The sequence below is a fragment of the Protopterus annectens genome, chromosome 16.part0 (genome assembly GCF_019279795.1).
Source record: "Protopterus annectens isolate FY-2018-M chromosome 16.part0, PAN1.0, whole genome shotgun sequence".
In the NCBI taxonomy this organism is placed as follows: domain Eukaryota; kingdom Metazoa; phylum Chordata; order Ceratodontiformes; family Protopteridae; genus Protopterus; species Protopterus annectens.
The window spans coordinates 314,225,418-314,247,727 of record NC_056750.1 but is presented as its reverse complement, the minus strand read 5'-3'; the positions used below and the strand labels follow the sequence as shown (position 1 = coordinate 314,247,727).

General features: G+C 37.2%; 1 protein-coding gene across 1 annotated transcript in view; it reads right to left on the bottom strand.

Moving 5' to 3' along the window:
- The window catches only part of LOC122790589 (potassium channel subfamily T member 1), a 1,237,971-nt gene that overhangs the window by 304,468 nt on the left and 911,193 nt on the right, over positions 1–22,310 (bottom strand). Inside the window, exons 22-23 of the mRNA XM_044058115.1 lie at positions 6,805–6,939; positions 2,946–3,057 (exon numbers count right to left, since the gene is read on the bottom strand). Of these exons, the coding sequence (XP_043914050.1) occupies positions 2,946–3,057; positions 6,805–6,939 (247 nt within the window). The remainder of the gene's footprint in view (positions 1–2,945; positions 3,058–6,804; positions 6,940–22,310) is intronic.

The following is a 22,310-nucleotide window of genomic DNA, read 5'->3' as shown; positions in this document are numbered from 1 at the left end:
TGTATTATTGACATATAGGTGTTAAACCCTGTCAGTTTCTAGAAATAAGGGTTGCATGGGAACCAGATGTCAGATGACCAGATGCATGTGATGTCATTCTGTAATCCATCACTAAAAATAATGTTTAATACTAGGTTAAACTGAAGTCTCAGAGCACTCTGTTTTGTAACCTCACAAAGAAGGATCTCTCACCTACTTCATCTTGCCTTGCTCTAGTAAGTAAACAGGGAATAATAATTCCTTAGATCAATCAGGAAAATATAGTGAGATTAGCTAAGTATTGTTTTCTGCAACTGTGTGAACCTGTCCACCTGTGTTATTTTTAATACTTCCTGTGATTGTAACTCTGATGTTTATTGCAAATAGATATCTGTTATTAAATATATTTAAACTGTTTATTGTGGCTGGTACTTTAGAGAATATTTTAACCTTTGAGAGTACTTATAGCTATTGGTGACATTGTAGCCACTCCTGAAAGTCTGGCTGTTTAGTCAACATTACCATTTGTATTAATATTAATTTCACTTAGTATAATTGGGTACCCTTGTAAGATCCTTGTAGTAGCTAACTTTAGGGTGTCTATGGCAGTGTAACTACCTTATAAGTCTGGGCAAAAGGGGGTATAGCTAATAAAGCTGTGTCAGCCTTTCCCAGGTGTGTGTGTGTGTGTGTGTGTGTGTGTGTGTGTGTGTGCGTGCGTGTGTGAAAATCAAATCTCAAAGTGTGTGTGTGTGTGTGTGTGTGTGTGTGTGTGTGTGTGTGTCAGCTACTTGGACCTGGGACATGAAACACTGGCTTCACAGAAAGGGTGCTGGAGGACTTGGATTGGACACTCGGCTGAGATCTCAACACTATAGCTATGCCAGTGGGGGAGTCTTATTGGGGATCTGGTGGGAGACAGATAGAGAAACTCAGACCCCAGACTGAGTGTATTTCCTGTTTGCTCTTAAGGGAAATTATGCTTGATACAGAGGGCTGCATCTTGAAATACTGGGTGTATCCATTTTTGTTCCAAGTGAACTTCCCTCTCCAGTGCCAATGGTGAGGATTCAGGCTCCTTGATTACTGGCCCAGAGTAGGGACATCACATAAGCACTGTTAACAAAGGATACACTCAAGTACCACAAAATTCTGTTGTCTCCATTTTGTCTCTCTCTCTCTCTATACCATCATTCCACAGTCTGTTTCCTATTTTAATTAGACATTACTTTGCATTTCTTTTTTCCATCATTCTCCCAGATCCAATGATCACAGGAGTAGCCCAACCACATTCTTCCCAGATCAGGGAATGCTTGCCCCCTGCCTACCCAAGGACACCCTTACAGAGTCAGGGCTGTGGCTCTTGATGTGTAGGCACCCTGATACAGTGCATCCTGGTAAGCCATGAACCTCATGAGCTTCAGGCAGAGGATGTGATGGAGTGAGCACTGGACAGGCAACATCATCCCATGTGGCATCTTCTACAGTGGGTACAAGACTCACTGCTCTGGAAAACTCTGACCATGAAGCCAAAGCAAGCCTTCATCCCCTCAACATCATTGTCTTTCACTGTACAACCATCAGGCCGTGGAACCATTTGGGGTCCTGCAAATTAAAAAAATATGGGCATCTATCCCTCACTAATAATATAAAACCCTTCCCTCCCACCTCCTCAGGCATACCTTTCTTAATGGTTTCCTTTCTTGCGCCCCTCTTTGTTATGTCTCCTATTTTTTATCTTTCTTATCTTCTACTTTCCCATCTTTCCACGAAACAATCAACAATTAGGGTATCCACATAAGGACACCCCTAGAGAAAATCTACAAACCCCCCTTTATATTTTTTAAAACTCATTATAAATAACTTTACTTTGTGCTGCTTGCCTTAAATATCTATCACTAGTTCTACTGGGCTTGTTCACTGCTGCACTAATCCATAATATCCGTAAATATCTGAATTCATCCTAGCCTTTACCTTTTAACATGTTAATTCCTACATGCTTAAAGCATTACTTTAGCACCTTTAAGGATTTTATAAAAGTGGGTGATTTCTCTCAAAAGCTTTCGACCTGCCGTAGCCATCACAAATAGCCTGCATTCAGTATATTTTTATATAGGATTAGCTGCTCTCTCTGCAAATAACCACTAGGAAAATGTGAATCTCAGGACTATGAATACCACCCACATTTTTACACTCATACTGCACCTTATACATTATGTGTTCTTGTCTGTTTTCATCTAGAAGGCTCAGTATCTGTACCAGTTTTTATACCTAAGCTATGGAGTAGCATAAAAACATAAAATTAAATGATTATTAAACTGGATCTCTCAAAGCTAATTTCATTGTCTACAGAGTGCTTTATCTGCTGTGATATAAAAACTTCTTATCCTGTTTCTGGCACTACTGCTCTGTGTTTGTACATCTTTCCCTGTCTGGCAGCCCATATTCAGTTGGCTGTAAGCCATTTAAGAGGTATGTCCTCCACTCCTAGGTGTGAGTCTTTCCATTTTTACTTACAAACACTATGACCTGGAGCAAGTCGCTTACTCAATGTGCTTGATTCAGTCCTGAAAAGAAGAACTTTTTATTAGCAGGTTTACTTAATTATAAGATGAATATAACATTTAAAACATTTCTTTACCAGTTGCCACACTAACTTGTTACTGCTGTACTTTCTGTGCTATTCTTTGATTTGGAGCAGCTAAACTATGCTGTAGTGTTTTCACTATACTGCATGGAACAACCAGTTTGCAATTATAAACATGTAGCACTTGACTTTGCTGAGCGATGCTGTTTAACCTACTTGCTATGCGTTCCTCCACTGAAACCATTTCTTGTATGGATGCTCACCAATCCCAGCCCATATCTGCATCTTTAGAAAACTTCAAAAGTTTGGCCTCTTTTGATTTGCTAATGCTGCTCTCTTGCAGGCAGAGGCTTTTTAATAAAAAAAAGTCACAGCTTACCTTTTCAAGTCTTGAAAGTGCTAACGAGTAGCAATCCTTTGCTCTGAACTGCATAAACCTCATGTTCGATGGATGTGTGAGTTCTGTTATAATGCTAAGGCTGGGGAACAATCTGACAAACAGAACCAGTGTTATTCTTATGGTTTTATTAGTACAATACATGCTATAAAGAACATATTTGATATTTTTGCTACAGTGCAAATCTTTCTCTCAAAACTACCTGCAAGGAGCACAGTGGCAGTAGAAATTTGCAGGAAAAGCAGGTTTCCTTCTCACAGCCTACAATACCATTAAATGGCATACCGAATCACTCACTCAACACAGCTGTACAATACAACTAATCTGGGTCATTCATGTCTTCTGTTTTCTTTGTTTTAGTCTATACTTCCATAGAACACATTCTTAGCTCTCATCGTTGCCCTTAGCATCACCGTTATAATTTGTAGGAATGTTAGAAGACTAGGTCGTAATAAAAAAGCACATTCATCCAAATTCTCCTAATTGTTTTTTTCACATAAAATGCTGATAGTGAATATGTCATACATGTGCACAGAACCTTACATGTGTGAAGCTGTATCTTGTGACTGTCACAATTTTTCTGATTGAAGTTCTGCACATTTTGCTGTCACATGCCCTCACCAATGTGTTAGTACAGTAATGGAGCCAGTGCAGTACCTAGATCTCTTTCCTCTCATCGCTGGAGGGGGGGAGGGGGCAAGGGAACCAATAAGTCATTGAAGCAGGTATGTACATGGCTGGGGAATAGCACTCGTAGCTGATAAAAGTACAAGGATCTACAAGACAGTCAGTCTTTCTTATGCTCAAGTTAGATATAGGACCACAAATCTTTAGGCTGCAGCACAATGGTCTTACAGCATTGTCTGAAAAACTAAACAGCATTAACAGGAAAATGAAAGCCTGGGTCAGCAAAGGCATGTCACTCCTAGGGCTTCTGAACTCTGCACATATACAAATCTTCTTGGGCCAGACATTCCCTCGGTCAGTAGTGAATCTGCTAAAGGTGAAGCACAAAAGGCATGATAGGTTTCAGGTCATAAGGTCAGTCAGGTCATAGCTACCGTGGGGTGAGAGGGGTAACAGCCCTGGGTGCAAAGTGTTAGGGGACACTATCAGCTGATCCTGATTACTCTTAAATGCAGTACGAGCTGGTATTCTATTTACAGTCAAACCTGAGTGCTGTATTGCTCCGTGTGTGGTCTAAACTGTAGCAACTGCTTTCCACATTGTAGCAAACAGTTTGCGACAGTTTAAAAGTATTAAAAAAAAAAGAAATCTTTTTTTTTTTTTTTTAAGTAAAACCTCAGTGCTGTAGCTCTCCGTGTAGGCAGGGTATAAACTGTAGCAAACAATTTGCTTAATATTAAAAGAAGAAATGCTGTTTAAAAAAATAAAGTATGTTAAAGGAGGGTTGGGGGCAGGGCAGAGAAATGGGACTTGATTGGCTCAGGCTGGAGGGGGGGCATGTCATGCATTTAGCTACCTGGTGGGTGTACCAGTAGAAGGAGTGTCCGTTTTTTTTTTTTTTTGGGAGTGGTGTGCAGATCTAACTGTAATAAGATGATCACTTATGGCTTATTACAGTGAAGTGCTTTTGTTTCTTTTTTTAGTCTTCACTTGAACAGTTGAGGTAGTGGGGTGCTGATTCATAGTGGCAGCACATGGTGCTAATTCAATCAGCGACACCACTTCTGTGCTCAGTAAGGGAGAACCTTCCAGTTTGGAAGGAAGTCAATGGGATGTCCTTCTGACAGCAATGTTATCTGGGGGACAATGACCTCATGCTAATAATGAATGCAACCGTTACTCTGGATAGTTTACCTGCTTCTAGTCAGCATTATTAGTAATATACAGAGGGACATCACATTTCTAGAATTAATGCCAACTTGGTAGCACTGAAGCTGTGTGTGTGTGTGTGTGTGTGTGTGTGTGTGTGTGGGACAATTATTAAACAGAAGGGGAAATATTTTATTCAGACAACCAGTCAGGGGTTATGCACACAGCAGGAGGATCTGTAAGTCAGAAAAGGTGTAAAGACTGCACGGGCAAATCATTCACCTAAAGGCAATGTCCTTAGTTAATCAACAATGACTGAATTGTTGTGGACAACTGATTGATGACATAAGATTTGTGAAAAGCAGATTCCCATAATTAAAAATACGGTGGGCTAAAATAATTCCCTGACTGGACTGGAAGCAGAATAAGGACTAAACACTCTAGATACAGTCTATAAAGGAGCTAAGAGGAAGACAAAAAGCATTGGGGGAGTGATGATAAACAGCCACTGTGATATAGTCCAGATAATGCTTACTTACAGCTGTAGGTGTGAGCTTATTCAACCTACACATCCATCTAGTGACTGGGTACATAATAGTGGTATGTCAGGGGTAGTTAATAAAGAAAGTGGATAATCAAACACCATAAAAATGCTTATCTGGATGCAGGTCCTTTTAAATAAGAATATGGCCTAGTGGGGCACAGGTGGAAAGACACAGAGGTCTTCCAGGACTGCAGAAGACAGGATGCAATCTGGGGGTAGGTGTACACCTTCCACAGGCTTTTGCCTAAGTTAGCAAACTTAGTGATATGCATAGGAGGATGCTTCCCAGAATTATAAATTGTAAGGACTGAGTCTTGTTAACCAAGTGAAGGATCTGAGAAGCAAGGACTGGGGCAGGTGGGCACTTCACCAGTCAACTGGTGCAGACAAACTAAAAGACCGAGTGAAAGCACTTGTTTCACTGCTTGTTTCATTGCCTTTTATTGTTTTAACTCACTGTTTTTAGTCTAATAAAGACTAATAAAGACTGGATCTATTACTATCTTAGCCTCGTTTTCCGCCACCAAATAAATAACTAAAAAAATAAATAAAAGGAACAGGCAGACACCTTCCCCTAGGAAATATGAGTGAGTGAAATTAATGCAATGATTGCATGTCATGTAAATAAAGAGAATGAAATAAGAATCATATCATATCAACAACTGTCAAGCACTCTAAACGTTGTGTTAGTAGTTTTTGACAGATGTCCTGGACATACTTATTAAAATTACTGTTAATACTACTGCACAGCATATCATTGGTGCTAACGCTTGCAGAGTAAACTACCATGAAGAGGGATATGTTTACATTTTACTACATAAATGGTTGGGGGTTGGTATAAAGGGTTTACTTTACAGACGCAAGGTGCAGGGTTTGATTCTCACACTTGGGAAGGAATTTATCTAGGCTTAAAATGACGCAGAAGGGCAGCTAGTCTAGTATGAACTTATAAAATATATTAAAAAATCCAAGTTTATACTGGTTTAGAAGGCATCAAGATACTGCAGATTCATAGCACTGCTTGCAGTTACATGTTTGGTCATTTTGTGCATGTGAGTGCTTGTGGTATGTAGTCATGGTTACAATAAGCAAAGATAATTTGCTATTAATTCCTGCTGAAGAGACAGTAGGGAGCCATGTTCCATGGCACATGACATATTAGTACTAAATGCTTATTAACCAAACCACCAATGTTGTGAATGTTGGAATAGTGATTTGGTTACTAGTTGTTTTTTCAATGTTGATCACTTTTTACTGGTTATTTAGTACTAAATGCTTTTTACACCATCTTGGGGGGAGGGGAGGCTGAGAATGTAGTCCTCAAGTGCTTTAGAAATACAGATTAAAATATAATCAATTGCACTAGATGTATGTAGCATGTGTGCTTTATTCAGGTTAGATAAATAGTCTGAATTCTCTAATGTAATCTAATTCTTTCAGTCTGAACACTGGAATATTATGTTGCATCCATATCTTCTGTAGTAATACTGCTGCAAACATTACGTTGTTTACAGGTCTTACCTAAACATCGTTTGAACATTAACGATAGTTTTCGCATCAGCCATGTAGTCTTCTTTTGCACTCATAGTACTTTCTTTGTCAACAACGACCAAATTATCTGCATAAATAATTCCACACTGAAGTAAGTTGTCCAGGCTAGAAGATAAATAGAAAATGAAAAAAAGAAAAATATGGAAAGCAAAGAAGAGAAAATAAACTAAACACTTTTAAGCACAACACAACAACACTTGTAAGCATCTGAGTGCATGCTGTTAATATGAATCAATACAAAAGTAACATCTTTTCCCCCTAAGTGTATTGCAGGTATTGTTTTGACAGCAGTAATTATACTGAAAGTACCATGAAAACAAAAATAAAACAAAAGAGAAAAAGCAAACAGAACATGAAAATGATGTGCCTTTTCTGGTCATAACAGTCATGGAAGTAAAGAATGATTTGCCAAAAGTGAGGATGAGACCTCTAGTGAGGTACATCTCTCATGTCTGGTAAATTAAGTTCAAATTCAAGTTTATTTATCACCTCTTTCCTAAGCAATTTAAAATACAAGCATTATGTTGCTGCATATGGCTGGTCAGGTAGATATCAAAGGGAGAATTGTACTCTATGATTGGTCTGATAAGGGTGGAGTATGCTGGGATAATGACCTCTAAGGACCTAGATGCCACACCCTTATTTATAAGTTGTGCAACATAAAAGGATTTCCAAACCACTGTGGCCATATGTGGTGGTCGAAGCCAATGCTACTGACTACATCTGTACCCAGATCCCTGACCACTGGGTTGGCTCTTATGAGTGTATTATCAACATGGTAATTAGTTGGGATGGTTGATTTCCCAAAGGGTACAATTATGCATCTCTTAGCATTGAGTTTAAGACCATGACTTTGGCACCACTTGTTAGTCAGAGACAGACCTTCTTGAAGAATGCTAGTGTCTGTAGGAGAGTTGATGATAACCCCCAGCTTGCAATCATCTGCAAACTTAGTCAACCATAAACCTTCAGCATTTGTTTCCAGTCCAAAAAAAAACAGATGCCAAAGAGGAGCAAGATCAGTACCGAGCTCTGTGTGTGTGTGAGGGGGGGGGGGGTTCTCTGCTATTGACTGGCCTCTTGATGGAGGTGGTCTCACCTATTTTGACCTCCAGGGTCCTATTTGTGAGCCAGCTGGCTATCCAGTTGTTGATAAATGGGTCTATACCTAAATTAACAAGCTTATCTATAATGCCTTAGAGGGGATTTAATCAAAAGCCTTGGTCAACTTGAGGTATGCTGTGTGCACAGTCTTACCTTCATCCAGTGCTTTGGTGACCCTCTCAGAAAAGTCCACCAAATTTAATAGTTTTAATTTAATTTCCTTTAACAAAGCTGAACTGTGATGAGTCCAGTGTTTGCAGGTTACCTATGTCTTATCATGTCCACGATGATTCCTTTCATGGCCTTACATATGAGTTCAGGAGACTTTTAATACGTATGGCTTTGTTTCTCCTACACTTCACCAAGAGTTTTTTTCTTTTGTTGTATAACCAGTTGTTATTGTGATTTCACCAAGGTGGCTTGTCTATTGAGTTTGTCGTATTCTTAATATGAGTGGGCATAGCTCACTCTATACAACTATCAATATGGCTATACAGAAAGTTTGTAAATAGCTCAGTGTATTCTATGGAGTTTACTGGATTTGGAGGTTCTTGGAATTCAGCTATGGTGTTGCTTAGTAGAGAGAATTTAGCCTTGGAATAGTTCTTAAAGGATTTTGGTTTTGTTTGATCCCTGGATTTAATTTTTATTTCAAATAGTACTGCTGTATGGTCAGATCTGATGAGCGATGATATTACATTGTGTGAGGAACATTGTTCATGAGTACAAGGTCAAAGTTGTTTGTACTCCTGGTAGGAGAATGGACCAACTGTTTCAGGATGTTAGTATTAACAAAGTTTAGGAATTGCTGGCCTTGTGCATTAGAAGTGGTGTATGATTCCCAATCTATAGAGGGGTAGTTTAGATCTCCCATGAATATTGTATTAGGTTGTATAGTGAGACACTCTAGTATACTGTGATGGGTAGTATGGGTATCCTGGGACATGGAGCAGAAGCTATATGTTGAAAGGATATGGTATGACACCCTGTTTATGGTGAGTTGGACATGTATGAGTTTGAGTAGGTCATACACTTTAACTAGTCTGGATATCAGATTAGTTTTAGTATACAGTGACACTCCTCCACCTTTAGTTCACTCTTATATAGTAGCTGGTCTAAAGGTGTGAAAGACATTATAACCTTGCATTGCTGGGGTACTCTCAGCAACTGTAAACCATGTCTCCATTACATACAGTTTCTACATTCTCCAGGGAGAGGAAAGGATGCAGGGAATGAAGGTTCTTGTTAGGGCTTCTAGCACTGAGCAGTACCACCTTCAGATATTCCTTCATAGGTTCAGTTAAGTCAGTAGGTTTAAATTCAGTAAAAAATAATTTAGAAGACTAAAACTAATAGTGAAGGCAGCCTTTACATCTAGGAATAAAATCCAGGATATAAACCAATTTGATCTTCCTGGTCTAACTTACAGTTTTAGGGTGATTGACTGGCTCCAAAAAGAATGGATCAGTTGGACAGGAAAACAAGAAAAATTCTTCATGCTTATCAAATGATATATAAAAATCTGTGTATATCAAGATTATATATTCCTTGTTCTGAAGGAGGTATGGGCCTCCTCAAAACTGATTACATGTATATATTTGCAGTCATTGGACTGCATACATATCTGCTGACCTCACCAGATCCAACATAGTGAAAGTTTTAATGAGAAGAAGTTTGAGATGACCTCTCTGCTTAGTTTAGTAGAAGCACATCTATGTCAAGCAAGAATGGAAATCGAACCAGAAGTAGATGAAAATCAGGCAGCAACTGAAAGTGCCAAAAAATCAAAGAAAGAATATAAGGAGAAGGTTCAGATGAGAAGGAAAGAAACGTCTTAAGGGCATAAATATGGCAAGTACAGAGATCTACCGGAACAACTTTATGTCTATCAGGATCTGACACTGGAATGGTTAAGGAGAGGTCAATTGAAACCACAAGATGAAAGGTTAATAATGGTGACCCAGGACAGTGTACTATATACATGTTAATTTACAAAGTCCATTGTAATGTTGGGAGGAACAGAAAAATGCAGGTTCTGTAAATACAGGCACAATAATGTGCCAAGACTGTTGCACTCTGGGAATTGTGTCAAGACTACAATGCTGAAGTATTTGAGAAGCACTGGAAACATGAACCACAAAGTATCGCAGAGAATGATGACGTTTATTTCATATGGGATCACCCGTTACCAATGGTTCCAAAAATAGAAGCAAGAAAATCATATATAGTAGTTCAGATTAAAAAGACTAAATTAGCACTGGTCATAGAAACTGCCACACAGGAGTACCATGTCATACATAGAGAGACGCATGCAGAAAGTCATAAAATACCAGGCTTTGCAGGCAGAAATGACAGCAATGTGTAAAAAGATATCCAAATAGTTCCAGTAGTAGTAGGGGTATCAGGTCTAATAAAAAAGAATTTACACTCATATTTAGATATGCTGTCAAAACATGTAACTCTGTACGAATATCAGGAGGAGTAAATTCTGAGCACATTGTAACTGCTGCAAAGAGCACTTTTGGCTTATATCAAAAACTTTAATCATACCCTGATTTAGGAATGGGATGCATTCCCATCATGATGTTAGAAACCCCAAAAAACTTGAAGAAGTTAAATTGAGAAAAACCTTTATCCAAAGTTTATATAAGGATAAAAAGGTCACACAGATAAACCACTCAGTAAAATCTGCAAGTAGTATCTAGTCAAGTTAAAGAGCTCATTGTGTAATACCTTAAATCTCATGTAATAGATGTCCATGGGATGTATGCAAATGACCACTTAAGGACATACCAGTGCTTTAGCTAAATGGCTTTTGAATGACCCTTACTTTTTATGTCTTCATAAGTTTTATTTCTTCAAATCTACTAAACAATCAAACTATAGGACAACTGTTATATTGCCCCACACTATTTAAGGTCCTTGAAAAGTGTATTGACTCACAATTACTGAAATATCTTAAAAGTAGTAATCTACTTTCCTCATTTCAGCACATTTTCTGTACAGGCCACAGTACTGTCATTGCCTGACATCACACATAGCAACAAAATGAAGGAAAACTATTATCTGTATTCTTTTTGGATGTCTAAAACACTCAGGCTTGTCTTCCATCCTAAACCCCTATACAAACTTGACATGACTGTGCATTTTTAAACCATCTTGTAGTTTAACAGCTATGTTAGCAATAGATGTCAATGTATTAAATGGAAAAAAAAGCTACTCTTCTTTCTTACCCATTGAACTAGACGACACACGTTGATCCTTATTAGGACCCATATTATTTAATGTATTTATATCTGATCTGGTCACAAACTTCAAAACTGCAACCCTAATGCAATACGCAGATGATTCACCACTCATTTGCTCTGCCCCCACACTTATTATCCCCAAAGTTTTTTCCACAGTTTTGATAAAGTCCATGTATTACTGTGGGAGGAAAGTGTTCAACTGTTTTTGGAATAAAACACATTTTCTTGTGGAGGCAAGTAGAGATGTTCCTTTGGCTCTGAGATATGTTTATGGCAATCTCAGCTGCCCTTGATAAAAAAAATACTTTTAACTACTTGTATTCACTTCTAAGCCTAGCTCGGGTGCAAAAACTGCTTTCACTATCACCTATGTAAACAAAACCCTTATACATCTCCTATGCAAAACTACTAGTAGTTATTACAGATGACAATTTGAAATGTTATGTCCATTTCCAACAAGCCATTAAAAATACTCAGCAACAATTAAATGTCTTTTAAAGAGCAAAACCTTATGTAACTAATTATGCTCACATAACAACTACCTGTTGCCTTCTCTCAGATATGTTCCCTCGATCTTCACCAACTTATAGACCTCACAACTATCAGAAACTGAACAAAGCTACAATAAAATAGTTAAGTTTGCAGCTAACCTTCCCAACAAAACTCATCACTATATTGCACTCTAATTAACTGAATTGTCCTCCCCAACAACCTTAGCCTTATTCAGCTAAAACTGCTCATAACGTCCTCCACCAACCACATAAATGTTCATTGCTTACTTCTCTCTTTCAGTGGTACAGGCCACCAAAAGATCATAGACTAAGAGCTCTGTACCTTGCTTCCAGTCCTAAAACTCTTAACTCCTTTGGGGAATCCCTGAACTGTACTTATATCTCTAAATTATGGACTAACCTCCACTTCTCACTGAGATAGATTACACAACTAACAAACTCTAGAGTTTTACCTACTTACCTTAATGGCTAGTTTATCTTACAGGACTGTGTTGCTAATTCCTTCCACATCTGTATACTATTACCATAATTTGTTAGTGTTTTGCAGAGCATTTCAGTAGGTTAGTATGCACTAAAGTAATCATCACCTTACTAAATATTTGTTATAGTGAACACATATTGAATGCTGAGTATATTGTTTACTTTTGAGGAGCATTTCTACCCGCACCTCTATTAAAAAAGGATACTTTACCTAGTCAGACTTTCCCAGTCAACAAATAAAACAAAATTAATGAGAGGTCCTTACATCTATAGCATTCTTTATTTCAAAATCATCCTTTCTGAACATGGTTAAATCAATGCTTACATTCTAATGTTTACCTTTCCTGTGTTGGTAACCTTGACATTTTCTTTAACTGATGTTTTCATCCATTTCTGTTAAGCATTGTACCATCTTCACAATGGGTTGTAGGACATAATCTTGAATGGCAGGGTACTAGATAACACAAATCTACATGCCCCAGTCTGTCTGAACTCATAATTCTGAAAGGAAAATCACTCCCACTGATGAACTATTGTTTGCTCCAAGGAATCATGAGTTTGGGGTCAGTGCACTTTGTGTGTTTATTGTGGGGGGGGGGGGGCTCACAATAACACTTTTTATGCTTTTATGGTTTGAAGTTATGTGCTTAGACTGTGACATGCTGTGGTTTGTGTTTCATTGCTGTATTGATCAGAGTTGCATTATGACTGCCTTCATGAAATGATTTACTGACCTCACAGCAATTTTGTTATTCTTATCTTTCAAAGCAATTTACTGAACCATTCCTCTCCCTTAACAGCTAAACGGACATTAGTACTTAGGGTGATTTAGGACAAGCTAAGAAATCTGTCTGAACATTTCTCTGCTTCATGTGCTTTCTCACAACACATTCATTTTTGTGCTATGATGCCACTGATTTACTTGTCACTGGTACAAGATTCGTATGGTCGTTAAACATATCAATTTATGTTTTAGTTCAATTAATCTGGTTCTCGTGTTGTCCAGTTTTGTCAGCATCAATTCTTACCATTTCTTTTATAAAAAGTAAGCATACTGTCACCTGCAGCCCTGAGACATTCCTCCATAAAGGGAAAGGTGCCCAAAATGAGAAATGTTACTGCAGGAAAGAAATGTCTTTGTTCCTAGGAAATAATGATACTTATTTACTCACTGTATTGCCATGCATTTTTACTCATTAACTTTGGTAATTCAGAAAAAGAAGTTAACCCTGGGAATACAGATACATTGTTTACATTGTGTTTAGTCATTTTGCATGATGAGTGGCCATGTGTAGGGTATGGGGGTTTCAGACGAGCAGTGAAGGCTGAGAAATGCTACAGCCCACATAGCATGCTAATGGTGGTAACATGACATTGTAATGAACAACACTGTTAAAATGACTGTCTTTGCAAAAGCAGATGAGGATAAACATGGTGGAGTGATTTAGAGGTGTAGATCTCTCTCTCTCTCTCTCTATATATATATATATATATATATATATATACATATATATATATATATAGATAGATAGATACATATATATATATATATATATATATATATATATATATACACACATATAAACATAGACACACATACATAATATTTATCTATAAAGATATGTAGATATAGATGTAAATATAGATACATACAGTCACTATAGTTACTAGCTCTAGAGTTATTGTCTGCAGTAAGCTCCTGGAGTAACATGAGGCAAATCAGAGCAATCTGAAAGATACTCAATGCATAGGCAGAAATCCATGCCATCCTCTTGCCCATCATGGCCATATATTGGGTAAAAATCTGGTTATATTGGTTAGGCTGGTAAGGGTTCTAAAGCTGTTAGCCTGGTAATCTCCTATGAACCTATGAAGCTGTAAGGTACATTAACTGCAACAGCTACCAGTCCTTCAACTACCAGGTGGTCTGTAATTAACAGTATAATACAGAATATATTGGGAGGCCATCCAAGAAGTACCCATGTTCTACTTACGGCATATGTGTGACTTTTATGAGCAGTATGTGCAGGTTTAATTTTACCCAGGGGCAATATATTGGCAATGCTGGATATGCACTGGAGCTATGGTTAAGGACATGTGCCAGAAATCTCCAGATCATGGTGAAACTAGCTGCAGCTATTATGTATTACAAACCTGGGTCATCACCAAATGTGTGTTTGACCTGCTGAAGGCTTGCTTCTGCTGTCTGGATGTATCTGGGGGTAATAATATTTTTAATAAAATGTATCTGGGTAGTAATAAAATAGGGGGGATATCATTAACTCTTCTTTCCCTAATCTCTGTCCATTTTTATGGATGACACCTTAACATGGGACATATATAACAGTAAATTTAACAGTAGCATTCACAGAAAGGATAGTTTTGTCAATGGTTACTTGCATTATTCAAGTAACCATCCTATTTTTCATGAAAAATAATATACCTAAGGGACAGTTTATACATGTGTCATGGATGATTTCAGATGATACTGTTTCTGAAAAAGAGGTAACATTAATTTACCATTTGTTTTTACTGAGGGGATATTCCTCTGAGTTGTTAAACAAACTTGCTGGAGAGATTAGGAAAAGAAGGGTTCATGATTTCCCCCCTATTTTATTATACGGGTTTAATAATAAAAAACAAGTTGTTTCAGGTGGTGTAAATACTAACTTGAACATTTAAGGGAATTATGGTACCTCATGTGTTCTGGATATGTCTGTTGACAGACATAGTACAAGATCTATTATAAGTAGAAACTGGAATATTTTACGAGGGAATTATGATTTATTACAGGTTGTTGGTAACAAGCCTAACATTACATATAAGAATACACACTGTTTAAAAAATTGTTTACAATTTTATTCCCTTACTAGAGGTAATCATGACACAGGGAGATGCTGTAAGGGAATGTATAAATGTGGTTTCTATACCTCTTGTAGATTCATTTTAGTAGGACCTTATGTTGACCTACCCCACTTAAATAAGACCATTCCTGTTGACGGAACATATAACTGCAATACCTGTGGTATAGTTTACATTGCTATCTGTTCTTTTTGTAGTGAATTTTATGTAGGAATGACTACAAGGACATTAAGCAAAAGAATAAAGGAACATTATTATTGTATAAGACCAAAAATACTAACAACGCCCTACTTAGGCATTCCCTAAAATGTAAGGGGTATAAACAATATTTGTTCACAGTTTTAGAACATGCAGTGATGAATATTAGGGGTGGGTCCTTCAGGGATTTTCTTGAGCAAAGAGAAACTATGTGGCAGTTAAGGCTAGGAGCTGATAAACAACCTGGTATAAATGATTCTGTTAACATTAAATGTTTTTTAAAAAATAGGAGATTGAAGGTTTTAAAATGACTTGTTTTTGCTTTTACATATGCCCTGGTCTCTGTATCTTTAAATTCTGTGTTTTTAATTGAACTCAATTAGTGGTTTGATATATAAGGAGTTGCTGATGTATGCTTAATTCATTCTGATGAAGTCTCTTGGAGATGAAACCGACAATAAATGGTGGTCTTTGCTAACTTCTGGTGGTTTCCTTTATTGTTTTGTAAGTGTGGTGGTATATTATTTTTATTGGTGCTTGGTTTGCTGCTACATCCTTTGGGATTGTTCATTTTACAAGTTTGTGAAACCATTGAGCATGCTGTAGGACTTCACTGGCATAACAGCTGTGCACATGGACTACTCTAGGAATGCAGCTGCACATTCAGTTGTGTTATGCATTACGTCTACTGTGATTTGTGTTAAGTGTGCAGTACATAATTTTTATCATGCACAAGTCCTATGTGATTGCACACAATGTTTATGACTACAAATGCCATCAATTTCTCCACAAATGAAGACACTTTTCAGATACAAAGCTTTATGCTGCTCTTTTCATTAAGATGGACATTTTCATCAACAGAGCAGAAGGGCAAAGTCTTTCCCTTAATTGGCAAGTGTGTGTACTCTGCAGTTGTATAAAACTTGCCAAATGCAAGTTGTTTTGCAAAGCTGTACTACTGGGAGAGTTGACAATAACTAAAAAGGCTAACTTTCATCTACTAAACCAAGAAACAAGGGAAGGAAAGGCTAAGATATTTATACAGGGAGAAGCAGGGCCTTTTCATACATTTGAACTAAATTATAACAAGAATATTGAATGTACACAAGTTGGACTGTCAGTTTTCATATTAATGTTGCTGTCTATGAAGGAAAATTTATATTACTAAATTTTATTTAAATAATATAAACATACTGGATCTAATTCACATTGTCGAATGCACAAGTGTTCGAATGATGTAATATTGAACCGGGAAGTTCGAAATGCAAGAAAGAAGAACACACAGAACAGCAATTTTTTTCCCCTGGGAGAAAAAAAGTACAAAAACAAAAAAAAAACACGTACACTTTAAAATTATACTAATGTGGGGGACTTTGCCCCCACATCCCCCGCACCCCCCCTACTTAAATATACGAACTCCGAGATCGCACCCCAGTGAAGGAAATAGCAAAGCCACGAAAACGGCTCACTGACTTTTTTTTTCCCTTGAAAAAAAATCGGTGTTCCATGGCTTCGTTATTTTCACATTTCAGACATATGGGTTCATTATTACAACATTCGAACACCTGTGCGTTCGACGTCGTGATATAGACCCAACATATCGACTGTTACTTACAAGGATAATATATTTTATTCTACACAAAATACAAAGTTTATTCCATATTTTTACCTTAGCTTATAAGTGACTCTGGTCAGCAGGTCAGGCAAGAAGACAGGAAACGTATGTTACTAGGACAGAGTGGTGTGTGAATGAAGTTTCCTGTGAGGTCAGTTTTTATAACAATGGAAGACAGAGGATTTGATGCCATTTCTAATTGATGTTTATACCTTTTTATTGTCTGTATTCATATTTTTATTCTTTTCAGAAAAGCTAATCCATTACTTTTAGCCAGATGCAAATAATATATAAATAAGTACATTAGCAATAAAGTACATATCATCCAAGTCTCCTAATGCCTGGAAGTTTGGAAAGGCAGATAATGCATATAATGCAGAATCTTTAATCAAAGCACTCATTTTGTTTGTCAAAAAAAGATCAACTTAAACTCATATGTGACAGAAGAAAATAATATAAAACTACCCCCTAAAAAATCTAAACCCTGAAACACATCATAATGAGCAGAAGCAACTCAAAATCCTTAAAAGACATTAGTCAAAACTAAATAAACCTTTAATAAAAATATTCAGACCATTAAATAACTAATTTTAATAGGTGTGTATAAGGGGACTTCACTTCCCATGTCTCCTATACTTGAGATATCACCTTGAATCTCCAAAATTATAGCTTATAACACTAAAGCTGCACAGTCATAACTATTGTTAAATAAAAACAGCTAAACTACCTACCAAGAACAACAAATTTCACAGATCACAAAATAATTTATTAAAAGAATTAATAGAATTGAGGCAGAAATTCTCTTTTTGTTACAGCTTAGTTATCTGTGCTCAGTCTAACCCCCTTCCTGTTAATGCTTCCAAGATCTGCATGGGCTATTGAAGCTGTTGTGGGACACAGTTAATATAATGCTGAAAAGTACTGTTATAGCATTCATAATTAGTGTCGGATTATCATTCTCTCTAGCCTTAAGTCTGTCTGTGTACATCCTCAGACTTCTTTTCTGTTCCCTGTTTTCTATAATTACTCTGTCTTCTACTGCCGGTACTATTTTGCTGGCTTCCATGTTTAACTATCCTGATTTAGCTTTTGCACTCTATTCAGCCATTAATTTTTCTTTCTTGGCATAATGTGCCACTTTCCTCTTCTGTGCTCAACCTCTATTCCCCGGTCATCCTCTATGGGCGTTCCCTTCTCAGACGCAGTTACCCCACCTCATTATTGTTCTTTTATGACTCACTCTAATCTCCTTCATGCAGTATAACAAGTTGCTGTGCTTTTTCCTCATAAGGTACTGACACGTTTGGAAAAATGTCATGTCAAGCTAATCCTTGCTATGCTTCAGACATTTAAAAGTGTGTTTTACTGTCCCTATACAGTTACTTCAGTATGGCTTTTGTAGTGACAACTACTGTTCTAGTACATATACCTACTTTTGTTTTTTATCCTTTTAGCCACTGATGCACATGGTTTGCTTTAATCACTGCTTTAAGGTATGTTTGGGGAGGGGTTGTGAGGAGGGTCTGCAGTGCTGCATCACTGCAGCTTATTCAGTTGTTCTTGTATCTTTCGGCTTTTCCCGGTTAGGGGTCGCCACAGCGGAACTCCGGTCCACTAATGATTGGCAGTAGATTTTTATGTACCGAGTTGCCAGCCCTGATGCACAACCTTCAACTAAGGTACGCCCATTCACGCATGTCTCCACACAGAAGACGCTTTAGCTGAAAATCGAACAGGACAACGTCTTACTGTGAGGCGACAACGCTACCGCAGCACCACTATTCAGTGCAGTTCAAAATGATGCCAAGAACTATTCTATTACACAAGTACAAAGATTTCAGCAGTGAATCTTAGTAAATAAATAAAGCAATTGTCAGTGGTAATAAAATACTCTATTTATAAAAGAAATGATGTTAGCAATTTTAGTCTCCCACCAAAATACAGACACACAGTACCCTGCAGAGACCCTTTGTACCTCAAGCATCAAGACTTTTGAAGAAGTAAATACTGTCATTAAGTGTTTAATTTAAAACACAAAATGACTACTAAATAAATGTGTCACAACTAGTGTAGCTGTACAAGTGTATATTCTTGTAACAAATCTTAATATTCTGCTTACATGTACATGCACTATAAAGTTTAAGTTAAGAGTCGGAAAACAAGTATTTAATTTTTCTTTTACAAAATAAGTTGAAAAAAAATGAAAATATTCAGTTTAAATTATTTCTAGTTGGTGTCTGCCATTGATGTCAAGGCTATCAAGGCCTTTTTATATGGGATTTAAATCCTCCTCTGTTCCTACCATTTAATGGAGTGGGACTCAGACATAACCTGTTACTGGTTAGGTTCCTCCTCTTCTTCATCATCAGAGGACACCCTATTAACTAAACAGGTTTGCTATCAGCTCCAATCACTCAGAGTTAGAGACATCTGTACCAGTAGGACAGTCATGCAGTTTAAATATATTTAAATTATATTACTGAGAGCAGTAAACTGTTGATAGAGATACTACAAAGATCAACAACAGCATTAAAACAAAATCCAGCAAAGAAGAAAAGGGTATTACAGTTAGATAGTAATATGGGTTTAGATGAAAGTTATGAATGTTGATATGTTCCTCTAACATATCAAGTGTGTGGGGTACAGTAATCCTTAGACAGTAGTGGCAGAATTTAATTCAGCACGTCTAAATGGTGAAGAAAACAAGGGCTACATGCAACGGGGTGCCATCATATTACAGATTGTAGGTATTTTCTCCAACTCAAATCTCTAGTTGGGGGTTTGCTGGCATGCCAGTGGTAGATAAATTTGTTTTGTCATGTTGGGACAGACAGATGATTTAAAACATTCACACCTTGTGAGAATTCAGTCCGACCTAAAGTTTAAGTTTATTGCATATGACATGTATGCCTCTCAGTTACCATGCATCAAACACCAACTATTGAAGAAATGCTGGAAACTCTGTTTTAGCACTTTCTTTCACTTTTAATGAGCTTCCTCAGAAAGAGTACACAACCTTCATTAAACACCACTTATAACAACTGTTAAAAGGATCACATGACTAGCAACTAAACAGTCATGTATACTTTAAGCTCCTTTGAACTAACACACTTTTTTAAAGAAATAACATCAGTTTACACTGAAAAAAACATTGCAATCTGTATAAACTGCCAATATAATTATCTTAGTTCTAAAAAGTTATTAAAATCTCCACCCCTCATATCCATCACTGGTTGTTCTATCATAAGAAAAAATAACTTTTTAAAAAAATTACAAGAAATAACATGGTTCATCAATGCATTTTTGGCATCTTTATGTTTAGTAGCATAATTATGCTCAAAAATTCATTCAGCTAAAGTTCTAAATGTTTTGCAAATGTAATAAGTTGGATAGGAAGCACAAGAAACCAAGTATACAAGGCCCCTCGATATTGGAATATCAATTGGGGAAGGAGTTCAGGAGGAGAACTTTCAACAGGTTTTAATTTTGGGTGAACTGACATTGAGTGATGGACTTTCAATACCAGGATGTGGATAATATGGGCATTATTAATTTAGCTGATTTTCCACTAACTGGAGTTTATAAAAAGGTACTGTTGTACAGTTTTAATTTTGTTCCTTCAGCACGAGCTTCATTTGGTCAAATGTATAGAAGTGAGACTTTTCTGAACATTAAGTTGAGCTTTATATTTAAAAAAACAGACAAATTAATGGGACATATTTTTTTAGACACCTTTATTGAATTATCACTTGTAACATAAGCAAACTTACATTTATATAAAGCTAAACAAACCATATTAACAAGTTCACATTTACAAACATTCTACATCACATATATTGCTCTATTCGATATAATAAATCCACGTTACATAAATTGCTTAATTCCTGCCTTCTCTTAAACCTCATTCCTCCTCCAAAACATTGTTTTGCATGTATTATTCTCACAATTTCCATTTTTTCTATGTCATTTACTCCTACCTTTTTCTAAAGATCCCACTTCCTGATAAGTTACCTCTGTTACAATATTTACTTCTTCAAGAACAGTTGGTTTAGACTTTGAGTTCCATTTTCTATTAATTGTTTTTGACTGCCACCAGAATTAAACTGAACAAGGCCTTACTATGTGTAGGCAATTCAGAGCTTGCATCACAGCTCAAAAAGTCATTTGTTCTCCCGGTATTCCTATCAGAATATTCTGTAGGGACTTTTTCAGACTGCTAACTCATCATACTCCCAAAACATGTCTTCTCATTTCTTTGTTTCTTCCACATTACACCTCCATCATTTGCCATCTACCTGAGAAAAAATCTGTTGGAGTCTACTTGGGATATAAAAGTACCTATGCAAACACTTCCAGGCAGAAATCCTAAATCTTCTTCTAAATATTGCATATTTTTAAGCCATATTTATTTATTTATTTCAGTTTGATGACCGGGGAAGTCCACTGGGCCATAAAGAGCCCCTTTTCAGTGGAGGCCCGGGGAGAAAAGCTCCAAGATATTGCAAGTTACAAAGAATAACAAAAGATTCATACAGAACCATTAAGCATTTACAGAAGAGTAATACATTATGTAATAAGCAGTTAGAGAGTTAACATTTAAGACTTTTAAAACTTAAGGTTACTAAACCTTTGCAGGTTAGTCAGTTGAGCATTTACAGAGGATATTATGTAATAAGGTCTTAGGTTAATATTTAAATAGTAGCTACTATCTATTTGCAGGCTAGATAAGCCAAATTGTGTGGAAGAAGTATCAGGCTAGTTGTTGAGAGAAAGTATAGTAAATAAGATAGCATAATAGTAGTGGTAGTTGGAGAGGCTTTCAGTGCAGGGTAGAGGAGAGGGGGTTGAGAGGGGTTTAACCTGGAGCATGACATGGGCATTCCCATTTAGCTGTTAGATGAGAGAATAGCTGAGATTTGAAATTTGCATGCTTTGGAAGGTTGCGTATGTGAAAGGGGAGAGAGTTCCACTGCTTAGCTAAGGAGTAGGACATTAGAAAATGGCTAGGAGGTCGTGCTGGTTTGTGGACCTGAAGGAGATTTTGGTTTGTCGATCTGAGTAGGAGCTTGAGTATGTAGGGTGTTAAAGATGAAGCAAGAGATGGGCAGTTTGCAGGTTTAAAGATGAGCTTGTGGGCAATAGTGAGTTGTAGGTAGCTGAGGTAGTTGGGTAGTTCAAGCCAACTGAGGGTGAGGAGGGAGTGGCAGTGGTGGGATGAGCATTTTGAATTTCTTGCAAATTTGCAGATCTTGCGGTAGCAGGATTCAAATTTGGAACGTAAGCCAAGGTGGAGATTGATAAACAGACTGGCACCATACATAAGAGAGAGCAGAGCAGAAAGGTGGAAGCCAGGTTTTTACGGGTAGAGGGGCTGAGGAAGCAGTTGCATCTGTAGGTAGAGGAGATCAATCTTTTGGTGGGTTTTTTGATTGTGGAGAGGATGTGGGAATCAAATTT